Raw genomic sequence first — 14433 nt, forward strand, 5'->3', positions numbered from 1 at the left:
AAATCCACAGTTTTCAACTTATACATATCTTAAAACATTTCAATATTTCAGTACCTTTTTTTATGCAATAAAAGTTTGTGATGAGTTTAATTATCGATTTTGCGTTTCTAATCGAAATTTCAAATTTCTACTGCATTCATATCATATTTCTTTGTCTTCTAAACTTAGATTATACTTTCTTGTCATCTTTTGAAAGGTGGCAGCATTGTTATTTACAGATTGAAGGTTGAAGATCCATCTCTTGGAAATACCGAAGGATTGTCAGAACTATTTTCAGACGCACGAAACTCAATGCTATTTTCAGACAGTGTGCCAGTTGAACTCAACGCAGACGCTTCAACAAACAAACCATCTGTTTACTACTAGCTTTTTATCTCAAAATCGTTGAACATCACTTTAAAATCATGTCGTTACAATATTTAAAGTTAATTTTGCTGATAACTATAACCACCAACGCTGTGGCGGCACAGATAGGTAAGTGTTCAGTGCAAAATAAATTTATTACAATAAGCACAATACATATATAAATTTACAAATGCTTGAAAGTAGGAAAGAAATAATATATATACATATGTATGTAGAACAGAATTAACAGTGAATTTAAAAGCATTGATAGAATAATAATTGATACAAGCTTCGGCATTTAATTTTTCTATACAAATACTATGAATAATGAATTGACAGTGTAACATTATTCATGAAATTGTAATAATATGCTTATACACTTACATATTTTATAAATTAGAACAAAGAGACAAGGCAAAGCCAAAAATAAACGATACCAATAAACACACTTTGAATGCTATAAAGTGTTGTGTATAATTTGACGATTCTGTTATTTGATATGTTTTAATTAGTGTTATTGCATAGATAAATATGTAGTTTGCCAATGGATTCGCATGTGAGTTATATTTAAAAATGATAATGCAATACATGTGTGTATGAAAGCTATTCGTGGATTTGTTTACACTATAGTATTGGAAATAGTGTAAAATATTTTATTAAAATCAATTGATATATGTTTTTTAGTATTATTAATATTACATACATATTTAAAAACTTTGGTCAAAGATCTCTTTTATAGGTACAATAATTCTTTTAAATGTTTTATATTCTATTTCAATAGGAAAACATTGTGAAAGTGAATACCAATGTACTGACGAACAAATATGTGTATCGAACCTTTGCGTTTGCAAATTCAACCACATAGCCAAAGGAATACACTGTTTCCGAGGTTTGGATTTTAATTTAGATCATCTAAACTTTCGTACTAAATGTACATATATATGTAATCATGAATTTCATTTTATATTATGTCAGTCAAATGTCAAAACAGTCAAATGTGATTACTTGAATTTTCTTCAACTTCAATTCGAATTATTTTTGAAAAATAGAGAAACATACATTCAAAAAATAACCATGCTCATTTTGAAATACTAACTGCTACCAAATGGTACATTATTAGAAGCTTATAATAATTGCATTTAAATTGCTTCACCGATTGATCACATTTTAACATATGTATGTATATACTTTTTAAAAGTCAAATTGGCTATTTGGTTTTTTGATTTTTAAATGCTTTTTATTATTACGAAATTATGTTCACAATACATCTTATATCTATTTTAATAGCTACTGATCTACTGATAATTTGCTATTTTACAATTTAATTTAATTTGGTTAGTAATCATAGTATTATATTATTCTAATGTTAACCTACAACATAATAGGAAAAATAACTCAAAAACCTATTTAGAAATTTACTATTTGAAATATTTGTCAATCGCTTCGTTTTATGAGTTAACTAACACCTTCATATATCATAAAAAACACGTCACTAATATAACCATTTCAATCATATCATTTCATGTTTAAAAAATTATAGATTTTTTAAATTTCATGACTCGGTCTCTGAAAGATTTAAATACTTTAATTATTCTTTAATTGTACATTCATATGACTAATAAATTAAAAATCATTAATGATTGTTATTTAGAAGCCAACTTTGGTGAAGTGTGCTGGTTTAATGAACAGTGTACCGATCATCGTCTTATATGTGCGAACACTTCGGTTGGAATACAAAGGTGCATATGTGACATGTAAGTTCATTAATAATACAATTCATTAATAATAACAACAAAGCCAGCAGTATGGCTCGGTGGTTGCGTTTATGTTTAGCAACAAGTGGTTTCCGGGTTCAATCCCGTGTTAATCTTTAATACCACTGGTCAGACTTGGATACTTGTGACTACAAGTCGATCGTTTCTTATCAGAGTTTGCCAATTTATCTGATTTCATTGTTGAAACGGTTCCTACATCAAATTGGCAAAAATCATTCTACCCGCTATGTCACAAATATCTGAATTTGATTTATGTACAATATATAAAAAAATTATGTTCAAGTCTAAAACCATAGATGTCTCTATGGATTAATTAATTATTAATATTAATTCTTCAGCCTCTCGAAATACAGCGATTTATGTAATTAAAATGCTACAATGTTTGTAATTAATGGTCTAGGAAGGCGCAGTTAGGCTTTCCTGGTATATATTTATTTAAAATAAAATAAAATACATGTATTAAAGCTAAAGCATCCAACGTACATACATTAAGAGATAACTTCAAGGATTCAACAGAAACTTTTTATATGCAATATGTACTTATCAATAAACTCTTATTATATTTGACAACTTGACAACAAACTCTTGATATTCAATATTCGAAAATGTCTTGCTGTTTTAATAAAAGATATTGCTTTTCATTACAGGTATCACCAATATGATTACAACGTGTCGGAATGTGTATTGAAAGCAAACATTACTGATTTGCTACAAGAAAGATATGATATCCATAGTAAAGAATTACATTTGAACTTATTTATTTTATTTCATCTTTTGTGTATGACTTTAAAAACTAATAAGTAAGCTTATTCCAATATTCAGGCCAGATAGTCGAAGGAGCAAGGTCAACATTCCATGGAATTCTAATAACAGGGCTGGTTGTAACTGGAATTGGTTTTAGCTGTATGATAATAGCTATCATATATTGTTTTCGTATGCATATCAGGTAAAGATCTTCGCACGTCTTCCTAATAATGTATTTTTTCATGTTGGGTTTATTTTTTAATTTCTATTAACTATTCAGCGACACGAAGCTGAACAGGCAAGTGACGATTTTGACGAACAGCGTGGGAAAAAAACCACAAGCTTCAGTGAAACGGTCATCAGAAGATACAAAGAAAATGAACGATGCCGCCATCGGTCCTATATTCTCGGACGATTTAGTCATTGGTTAAATGTTGCTCACATAAAATTTGAACTGCAATTCAGTATTATTAAAATGCTTAAGAAAATTTACCGTATTGTGTGAACAATTTAAAAAATCCGAAATTAATTTTAAAAAGACTTTTATTTTAAGAGTGAAGTTCTAAAATATAACTTGGGTGCTATAATATATTTATGTGTGTAATATTGTAATATATGTTAGTATGTATGTGATTAATTTTTACTTTATTTATATTCTAATTATTAAAAATTAACCAAATATTGTCAGAGAAGGTTGTTCATATTGTATCATTTATGATTGATGTGTTTTGTTTGTATTGATTTCATTTTTTTTTAATTTAATAATATACACTAAGGTGAAATTGTAAAAAAAATTAAATATATCTTGGCAAACTTTTATTTTTAAAAATATTAGCAAATTTATAAATAAAAACTCTATATGTAGTTCATTGATTTTTATTTTAATATGATGCGTAACAGGACTAATGTCAATTTAGACGTTTATTTTATTATATACCAGTGGTTTTACCCGGCTTCGCTCGGAATTCATTTGTTTTTTTATTAAATTCATTTGAATCGAAAAAAATCATATTTAACTGTAGCCAATCAGAAATTACACACACACAACGATTTTTTTTTTTATATATTTATAAGGGAACCGGACTGAAAAAATAATCCTGATTTGGAACTGAAAAAGGAATCGGGATCCGGAACTGAATCAGGAATCTGGAACCAGAAATGAAAAACTTATCCGGATCCGGAACTGAAAAAAGAGTTCGGATCTGGAAATGAAAAAGGAATTTGGAACTGGAACTAAAACAGGAATCTGGAACCGCAATTGAAATAAAAATCCGGAACCATAAATAAAAAAAATATCCGGATCAGGAAATGAAAAAAGAATCCAGAATCGAAATTGGAATAAGAACCGGGAATCGGAATTGGAAATGAAATCGGAATCCGGATCAGGAACTGAAAAAGGAATCTGGATACGGAACTAAATACGGAATCCGGAACAGGAACTGAAAAAGGAATCGACATTGTCTGCATAGAAAATTAAATTTTTTCCATAACGTCTCGGATTCTACCACCCAAACCTTACATACATACATACATTAAGCCTTACAAAGTCTCTTTCGAAATTATATATTAGACTAGATACGTACATAAATGTATTCAAATTTTAAAGTGTGTTCAAATATGTATGCATGTAAAATTTATAAATTTTGGTTTAAGTCAATATAAACCTTTGGTTAAAGTCAATATTTTTATGTTATTATTACAATATAAACATTAATCAAAAAATTATTATATGATCAAACAACTCCAATTTGCTATACATATAAATATGTACATATTGTTTATTTAGCCTTCATAATTTGTAATTTATTTTAACTTCACAACTTACTAGCATATTTAAATATCAAAAATAAAACAAGTGAAATTCTAAACAATTTACACGAGCAAAATGGCCGCCAGAGGTCTATGTATATAGCTTTCAGAATTAGCCGCTAGAGGTGCTACTGAGGCAAATAAATTAAAACCACACTTTCAAAACTAAATATTAAAATGTTGAGTATTCAAAATTATTTAAACCGTATAGTATTCTATTTGTTGTCACTAATTATTTAAACCGTTTTATATCTATTTATGTAATCAAATGTATTCTTTCAATGAAAAACTGCAACATTTTAAATACAAATAAAACAAAAAATATAAAATTAACATCATCGTTTGGAGTTTTTGGTATGTGCCATGAAAAACATTTTCTTATATATACGAGTGTGTGTAGGTACGAATGTCAAAAGACGTGACGATAAGGCGCGGCGGCTGTCTGTTGGCCTCGTGATGTCTTCATTACAACCCAAACCAGTGGTTTTGAACCAGAACCTCGAAAATATTCAACGGTAACTTTTGAACAGTCGATACAATATTTCATAATGTTGAACCAGAGAAATGTAATAATAATAATAGAAGGGCCCTTACGAATAAATAATTGTTGCCAATATTACTCGGTACGTTTCTATAAATACGCTACAACGCACGGAATACAATCGGATCAATTCACTTCTAAAAATGTATCCCATGTTGTTTATTGTTTCTTTTTGAATGCATTGTCCAATTTTTACCGATGCTTGCCCATCTTCCGAATAATATAAACAAACATAGAAGTTTTTATCGGACATACGTCGAGCACCAAGCATCAAATACGACTGATGCTAAAATTATTTAGGATTGTCTGTGGACAATCGTCACTTGACAACAATATGACGCCTAAAGGTCTGACCGCACTATAAGACAACCGAACGATCCTTTACTTCACAACAGTGTGCGACAATATTAGGTAAACCGCACTTGAACGACAGATTATGTCAATCATTCGTTCGATACCTCGGAGCAAAATGGACGAAACGGACGCTATTATAGTATCGTAGCATATATTAAAAAGAGCCGCCGTCTAAGTGCAATCGGATTAGGCGGAGGCGCATCCCTGACACTGTGCGACCGTTATAAATGGTTTCAAGGATTACTAAGTGCATGTAGGCTAAACAATGCCACCGAGTTGGCCGTTATTGGTCCCTTCTCAGGAGTGGCCGATACCGTGGTACGGTGGGACCGAATGTCGTGAGAATTCATATCCGAGTACGTGACCATAACAATAGGTAAACAAATCAGACGTCGAAGATGTTCTTAGAGACCTGCCCATTATAAGCTGGTACTTAGGCGATATCAAGACATTCTGGACGGAGCACTGGCGGTGTGTGTATCTCCTTAATCATCAATAAATGCTGTGACACGACTTTGGTCTTTTACTTGGATCCTCCAACCACCCCTACGCAACAGTATCTTTGATATGCGAGGAAGAAGAACAATCGAGAAAACCCAAAAGGTTATGGCTACATGCTATTTCAAAGTCACGATATGAAGAAGGAGAATAATTGTCGCAAGGCAACCTTAAAGGTCTGACCGCACTATACGACAACCGAACGATCGGACACTTCACAACAGTACGCGACCAAATATTGTTTGTATGAAATTGTATGAGACATAACGCACTGCACGACAGTCACATGACGTAGAACGACACCATGCGTCAAAGTTGACTTTTCGACCAACTTTGACACAAGGTGTCGTTTGCGACGTGACGCAAGTGTTGTTGAGTGGGGGTTGCCTTGCGACAATTATTCTCCTTCTTCATATCGTTACTTTGAAATAGCATGTAGCCATAATCTTTTGGTTTTTCTCGATTGTTCTTCTTCCAAAGATACTATAATAGCGTCCGTTTCGTCCATCTTGCTGCGAGGTACCGAACGAATGATTGACATAACTTACTGCGTAGTGTCGCATCGCTGTCGTTCAAGTGCGGTTTACCTAATATTGTCGCATACTGTTGTGAAGTGTCGGATCGTTCGTTTGACGCATGGTGCGGTCAGACCTTAAAGCCACTTCTATTAATATAACATTTAACACGGAAATCCAATCATATACAATAAAACGATCACTATCTTTTTAATACGACTGGGGCTTATTTTATTGTAATTTTTGATCTGAAATGTTCACAGTCACTGTGTCCATACCATACCACTTACACACACTCCCAAAGCGGAGATCGCCACTCCCAGGTACAGTATAACAACAACAATATAATTTTAAAATGTGATAATTCCAATTCATTTGAACTGTAAATATTTTGTAAATAAACCACTGATTTATATACAAAAATTCAAACGAAACGATGTTGTTTTTTATTTTATTTAAATTTTATAGTAAGAATACGATTTAATTCCGTTTGATTTATTTGTATCGCGACCGAGACAATAAAACGTGTTGTAGTAGACTGCTATCCGGTGTAAAGATCGACTGATATATCTTGGCATTGGAATCCTTGGATGCTAATATCACATATGTGACATTGTCGTGAATAAAAATACATATGCCATTCAATGGAAATAGTCTGGTTGTTCAGCAAACAAACAAAAACATTAGTACAGAATTTATTCTTAAATTAAAATTTAAATCTTATTTGACACACTATTTACTAATTTAGTCAAGTTTTGACCAATGAACATTAGGCCAGCTGATTTTTATGAAACTACTGATTAACTTTTGTACCTCTGACATTGCTTCCGTTCACTAATAACATATAGTAATTGTGTTAATTGGCGTTGGTGTATTGTTTTAGTTCAAATGTTACAGCCCAAGTGTACATTTCGCACGTTCATGAACATACTAGTTTTTTCATACATGAACCAATCGGTCCAGTTATAGTGTATACAAAAGAAAAAAAAATGATTAACGAACTATTTTGTTCATACAAAAACTTTAAGGCGTAAGTATAAATATTTAAAATCGTTTATCCCATCCTTAATGTATTTATGCTTGGACTGGTTGAAAATAAGTTACAAAGTAGCGGAAACATGGAGAATAAATATGCACATGTAACAGTCCAAGTGTACATTTCGTACGTTTATGAACATATCTACTAATTTGTTCATACATGAACCAATCTGACGAGTTATAGTGTACACAAAAGAAAAAAAAATGACAAACGAACTAGTTTGTTTATACACAAACATAAACAAAGGCAAAGTATAAGTATTCTCAATCGTTAATCCCATCGTCGATGTATTTTTGCTTGGACTGGTTTATGATTGGATTGTATTTATGCATGGACTGAATATTTAAAAATATAGCGGAAACATGGACAATACATATGCATATGTTATAGTCCAAGCGTACATTTTGTACGTTTATGAAAATACTAGTTTTTTCATACACGAAATCAAATTGGCCAGTTATAGTGTACACTAAAGAGCAAATTTACAGATAGACTAGTTTGTTCATACAAAAATTATAAGACATAAGTTAAAGTATTCTCAATCGTTTATCCCATCCTCTATATATGTATGTATGTATTTATACTTAGACTGGACTGCAATATTTTGAAAATTAACGAAAACGGGAATTATATAATAGCAACGTTGTATTGTGGTTCCTATAGGATTTCCCTTTGAAATACGCGTTTTCAGATCTCAAAGGCATTGACAACTAAAATTGTCACGCCACATCTGGTGAGTCTACATATTTGAAGATAGCTTTTGACTGTTAGCATTTAAACTAAAATAAATAGTTTGTGTTTGAACAAACTAGTATGTGCATGAATTAACTGGAGTGAGCACTTAAACTGTTACATACAGAGAAATGCAATAATAATAGAAGTGGCTTTAAGCGTCATAGTGTGTTTGATTTCGGTATGGCTGTCGCCATACTTAATTAGGTTTCGCCACAGTCGTGTTTGGTGCAAACTAGTTCGTGTATGAATAAACTAGTATGTCCATGAACTGGATGGTACTGGCAACTATAACCCTATCAATTTCAGTCAAATTTCACCATTATATGTATGTACATGCACATATTATTGATGTTTGATGACTAAAACTCGCCATATACATATAATACATAGTTGCTCTATGAGTCGAATGGGCAGTTTCCCGGGAAAGTTATATATCTTAGAGTGATTGTGTGTTGACATATTATTTTATTATGCTCTCCAATACATAGCGACCAGACTATGGTCGATAAAAGTTGCACATAAAATCTGAAATTAACGTATTATATAAATCAACTGAACACTGCATAGAGCGCTTAATGTCTTTGTGCAATTTATTTGAAGTTTGTAAAAGTAATTTTTGCTTTCTTATATTTATATAGACGTATCTATCTGGTATACACATTCACGTCAGGCTTTTCGAATCTATAGATCAGCACGGGCATTGTGGAGCTGTCAGTTCCGTCAGACACGTGTGTATGCATTATTGCTTCATCCTTTTGTGTGACTTCTGCAAGGAGACGTCCAGCGGTGTCGAATTTGGGATCTGAAAAGCGACATGATTTTCTAGAAAGACACCTTTTGTTATAAAAACATATTTTTTTCTCGCACAAAGGTGTTCATCCGTACGAAACAGTTTGCGCGGTGATTGATCGCTACCTGCGAATAACACACATTTCCTTATACCTTTTCTAAGAATATTTTTTTCACTTCAAATCTTAGATTAAGTTTTCTAGTTCACAATTTTTTTCATCAACCATTAGTATTTACAATCCAAATTATTTTTTTGTACCAACGTATAAACACTTTGAGTTAACCCTTTGTTCTATCGACACCCTCCTGTATTCTTAATACGAATTCTCCACGTTTATAAATGGAAAGCCTGTATTTCAATTGTTTGGTCAAATCTATCGATTCATTGTTAGTTACATACATATCTTGTTCAGCTATTGTTGTCAAAGGAAATTTCAAATTATATAAATCAATATATTTAAGAAACTTTAGCAATCATGTGTATTTAGTTTGATATTTAAAAGTTTGCAATTTTTCAGAAGGTTTATACAAAATTTTTACAAAAAAAAATTACATACTTGGAATTCCATTCGTTACTACATACATACATACATAGTACAGTGATTACATTGAGCAACAAAAAATCACATTTTGTACGAAAAAATTATATTTTTGACTTTTAAAATTCGCTAAATAATTAATTACAAGTATTTTAAAGCAATAAAAAATCACAATCAATAGAAAAAATATCTGACTCTTGATTTCAATATTGACTTTTGACACAGCAACACTAGATTTTGAGTTAAAGACTGTAAAAGCCAAAAATCTGTTAAAAGTGTGCACTTTTTTAAACGATTATATCTTATAAACGGAAAGAAAACAACAAAAATCTTATTTCAAATCTGGATCTGTAATGATCTTTTTATTTGATTTTTTCATACATGTGTAACAAATTTCACTCAACTCATACAACTACATATCTTTCTTTGCGTATAGAAAAGAGATCTTCGATCAATGTGATGGCATATGAATTAAACCACAGAATTCCGCATAAAGTTCAATACACGCAAATAAGTATGGTCGACATATCGAAGAGATATAGGAAACGGAATACGTGGATGAGAAGTTTGACAAAGATATGTATGTACATAGTTGCTATGCTATGCATAATTGAGAGAGCAAAGAGGCTGAAATGGCAATGGATGGGTGACTTAATTAGAAGAATGGACGATATGTGGATGAAAGAAGAGCCCAAATGGTACCAGAGTGAATGTAAAAGAGTGCAAGGAAGGCCACAAGTGAGATGGGTGGATGAAATTAGAAAAAATATGTGATGTGAGAGTTGCGTAAAGTAGAGACAAATGGAAGCGTATTTCATCTTATAGTGGATTGTAAATGATGATGATGATTATATGTACGTATGCAATAAGGTAGGATTATCAGTTGTATTAAATTTGCAAAGCTACATATGTAATTTGTGATTATATAATAGTTAACATTCAATATAAAATATCATTTTTATCGTGTGTAAAATATGATTCAAATTGTACTTCCTCAATGATACAAACTAACTTCTGGGTTATAAAAATCCAAAGAGCAAAGGGTTAACTGTCAGTATGTGAGATTTTATGAATCGGAAGTTTCCAGTTTACATTTTACAACAGACCAGGAGGTAATAAACCTCGAATCGTAAAAAAAAACCTTCCGTGACCTTCGCAAACCTATCATTACTGCGGTTACTGACGCTGCTCCAGCGAAACAATCCACAGGCCCATTCCGTAATATAGACATCAAAATGTTCGATCGATAAAAAACTACGATAAAAAGAGAATAACAACATAAAAAGCGTTACGAATTCCGACACGAACTGATAATTCAATGAAAACGTGCTCTAAAATATCAAAAGGACACGCTGTATAGATTGTAGATTGAGATCGATCGTTAGTAGATATGAGTTTTCGTGGATTGACAGCTATGAAATGGTTCCAAGATCAATTTCACTGATTTAACATACATATGAGATCTTAAAAAGGACATTTGCAAAATTGAGCCACAATTATTTTATACACGTTGCACGTTTCTGTACGATGCACTTGCTTTAGCAGTCGTGTAAACCTTAACATCCTTTTGATATCATCATTTTTATATCAGATCTGATGTTATAAAGGTTAGACAGACCTGTGACGATAATCTGACTGTGCTAGTGTTCTGGCAGTGGCGTGCTTATTTTTAAATAAATTAAATGTGAAATAAATACATGCTTTGTAACGATATAAAGTAGATATTTTATTCAAAATTCTCATTTATACTGAAAAAAATATATAATGATAGCCTGCTGAGATATCAACGAATGAAAAAACAAAATAATCCTTATATGAATACTAAATGGGAAACGTATTAAGTATATACAACAAATATTCCAAAACAAAATTATGCTCATTTGCAACTAATCATACGGTTTAATATTCAATGACGGTAATTACGAAACTCGGACAGAAACATTATGACATTAAAACGACCGGAATGATTATTATCTATCCATAACACGTAAAATTGAATGTCTATATCTTGCAATTTGGTATAGTATTCTTTAGTTTTATATATTCTGGGACTTTTTAGGTCGAAAATATGAATATGGTTTTGACCATTGATTTGAATGGACTCGTGGACATAGATTTATTGACAGATTTGTCTTTCGTTAAGTCTCTAATACGACATTTGTTCATAGCTAGAGATTAGACCATATCAAAGATACATCTTTTGATTTTGCCTTTGTGAACAAACCGGTATCTTTTGACATATATATGTAAACGTTTCTGGCCTCCAAATTAGCATAAACTTGGCTGCCTACATATAGGTTTGGCGACAAATTTACAGATTCATCAAAGTTTTAAAGAATTAAATTATAACTATACATATACACAGAACTGGTTTTAGACGAAATGAGGCCCTAGGCTATTTTATAAAGTATATATGTACATATGTATGAGTGCAAAAGTTCATCAGTAAGTTTCAGGTTAATCTTTTGGGTATGCTTCCATTAACACCTTGCTGAATTCCTTGCTTCGATAACAGCAATAACACTAATTCTAATTCTTCTATTTTCTGCGAAAGATTGCAAGCTTTAAGCTCAGTATCACCCTTCAAATTAACAGCTGCAGTAAAGCTCAATTAAGTTCCCAGATTCAAACTCTTGGTTGACCTCGAATGAAGAGAATTTATTCGGAGTATTTCGGCAGTGCTGCTGGTCAGACTTGGATATTTGTCACTCCAAGTCGATTATTTCCTATTAGAGTTTGCCAATTTATCTGATTTAATTGTTGAAACGGTTCCTCATAAAATTGGCAAAACCATTCCACCTACATACTATTTGTCACCACTTTTTGAAAACGATATCAATTTATAATCTATAAATTTATATATGTACAAGTTTAATACCATAATATTAGGCGTAAAACCCGTAATGGCATCATGGTAAAATATAAATAAAATATAAAAAGTGATTAGGGAACTTACAGTGATATCAATTATAGCACTGTGAAACAACTATTTCTATGTGGCTTTGGCATGTGTTTTCGCCTTCAATTACACATTTCAACTTTAGGCTACCTGGATTTTGAGGCTCTAAGTTTCAGCCTAGTAAGCTTATAGGTAAATCCGGCCCTGTATAGAGTACATAATATGACTGAAGAATAATCATACACATATCTGAAATATCCATCGAAATTTAATTTTAATCAAATTAATACCCATTTTTAAAATATTTAATAAGTTACAAAGCAATTATAAACTACTCCGGAGTATTAAAACTTAATTATATAAAATTAAGCCTATCCTTATCATTGATTTGATCTACGAAACACGCTATTTGTTTATATAAAATTATTCTACATACATAATTTGCATTAATAGCACATTTTAGCATCCAAGGTCTAAAGTTATCTAACGCAGGCGAATACAAACATTAAAACTTTAATAGGTTATTAATAAATAAAAAAAAAACGTACCGCCACTGCTCAAAGTAGCCCAAAAGCAACGGGCAACGTCTTTCCTGGCTCAGAGATGCCACAATCAAAATTTATGTCGAATTTGTGGTCGTTATTCTTCGGAAGACACTAAAAATGCCTGCAGGCCTGTACGTAAAGCCTCATTCGTAGAATTATAAGCCGGCTTGGAGCCATCTTTTTATTTTCGTTTAGAATAAATTCGACTTCCTCTGCTTAGAAAATTCGAAAAACCGTTCGATCAATCGCTTCCTTCCTTCAAATCGTTCTCATATAAATCTAATTTGTGCCTGAAGAATTTTGACAAACAAATTTTAACGATGTATATTTTTTGCAAAAAAAAAAAATCAGTCGCTTGCCATGTGCGAGTGTTGCATAATATAAAATAAACGACAGAATAATGATACCTACTTAATTCGACGCTAGTTCGATATAAAAAATGTAAACGTTTTAATTTATTTTTTGACTTAATTGATATGTGTTAATTACTGGCAACATTTTATTTCGTTTTTTAATTTTTTTATTTATAAAAATAAACAAGGCGAGCCTCAGCAGCGACGAGAACAATCAAAAAACATAAATTATTCTTATCCGCCGCACGCTACTAATAAAAAATAAATAAAAAGGATTAAATAATCGGGAGGGGGGTTTCGTAAGAACGTAACAACTCAATCGGTCCGACCGGTTCGGGTGAATTACCAAAAACCGGTTCCTCGGAATCGGAATCGAAAAAGACCGGCCGGCCGCGACAAATATGTCGACACGATTTGTTGCACTCGCTTTCGCGCCAAAATGCACTTTAATTGCAGTGCGGTTCGGAAACTGTGAGCCGTGAATATTTTATGAGTCAATAAAAATGGAATATTTGAGGGTATCAGTGTGTGAAATCTTTTTTAGAAAGTTTCGTCGATCGGTATAATGTGTGTGTGTGTATAATTTGATAGGTTAAGTTATTCAAAACCATTAATTTTTCCGCTTCGCGTCAACGATCGTTTTATTATTCAAATTGTCAAAAACATATATAAATTTTTATCTTAATTGGCATTCGTGGTATATAATAATATAAAACAGGACGGCCGTACATAGATAAGAATGAGGAAAACTGTGCGAAAATCGAACACTGTCTTGCCGTAATATTTACGTCATCGGATTTTGCCGAAACCTATTGAGATCCGATCGTTTTTTATATTTATTTTTATAATAGCTTCTGTTTCTTATGAAAATTTGTGTGTAAAATAGCTATGGGGTGTCTATTTTTATAATATTCTATAGCTTTGACGCCATATTATATATTTGAAAGATTTTC

General features: G+C 31.8%; 1 protein-coding gene across 1 annotated transcript; it reads left to right on the plus strand.

The window, feature by feature from the left end:
• Positions 1-306: 306 nt before the first annotated feature.
• On the plus strand, positions 307-3731 carry LOC143920562 (uncharacterized). Its single transcript, XM_077443486.1, has 6 exons — positions 307-474; positions 1127-1234; positions 1997-2099; positions 2768-2853; positions 2943-3066; positions 3145-3731. Exons 1-6 carry the CDS (start codon positions 405-407, stop codon positions 3293-3295), a joined length of 642 nt encoding a protein of 213 aa, XP_077299612.1. The 5' UTR covers positions 307-404; the 3' UTR covers positions 3296-3731.
• Positions 3732-14433: the final 10702 nt, after the last annotated feature.

The sequence above is a fragment of the Arctopsyche grandis genome, chromosome 12, assembly GCF_051622035.1.
Source record: "Arctopsyche grandis isolate Sample6627 chromosome 12, ASM5162203v2, whole genome shotgun sequence".
Taxonomy (NCBI): domain Eukaryota; kingdom Metazoa; phylum Arthropoda; class Insecta; order Trichoptera; family Hydropsychidae; genus Arctopsyche; species Arctopsyche grandis.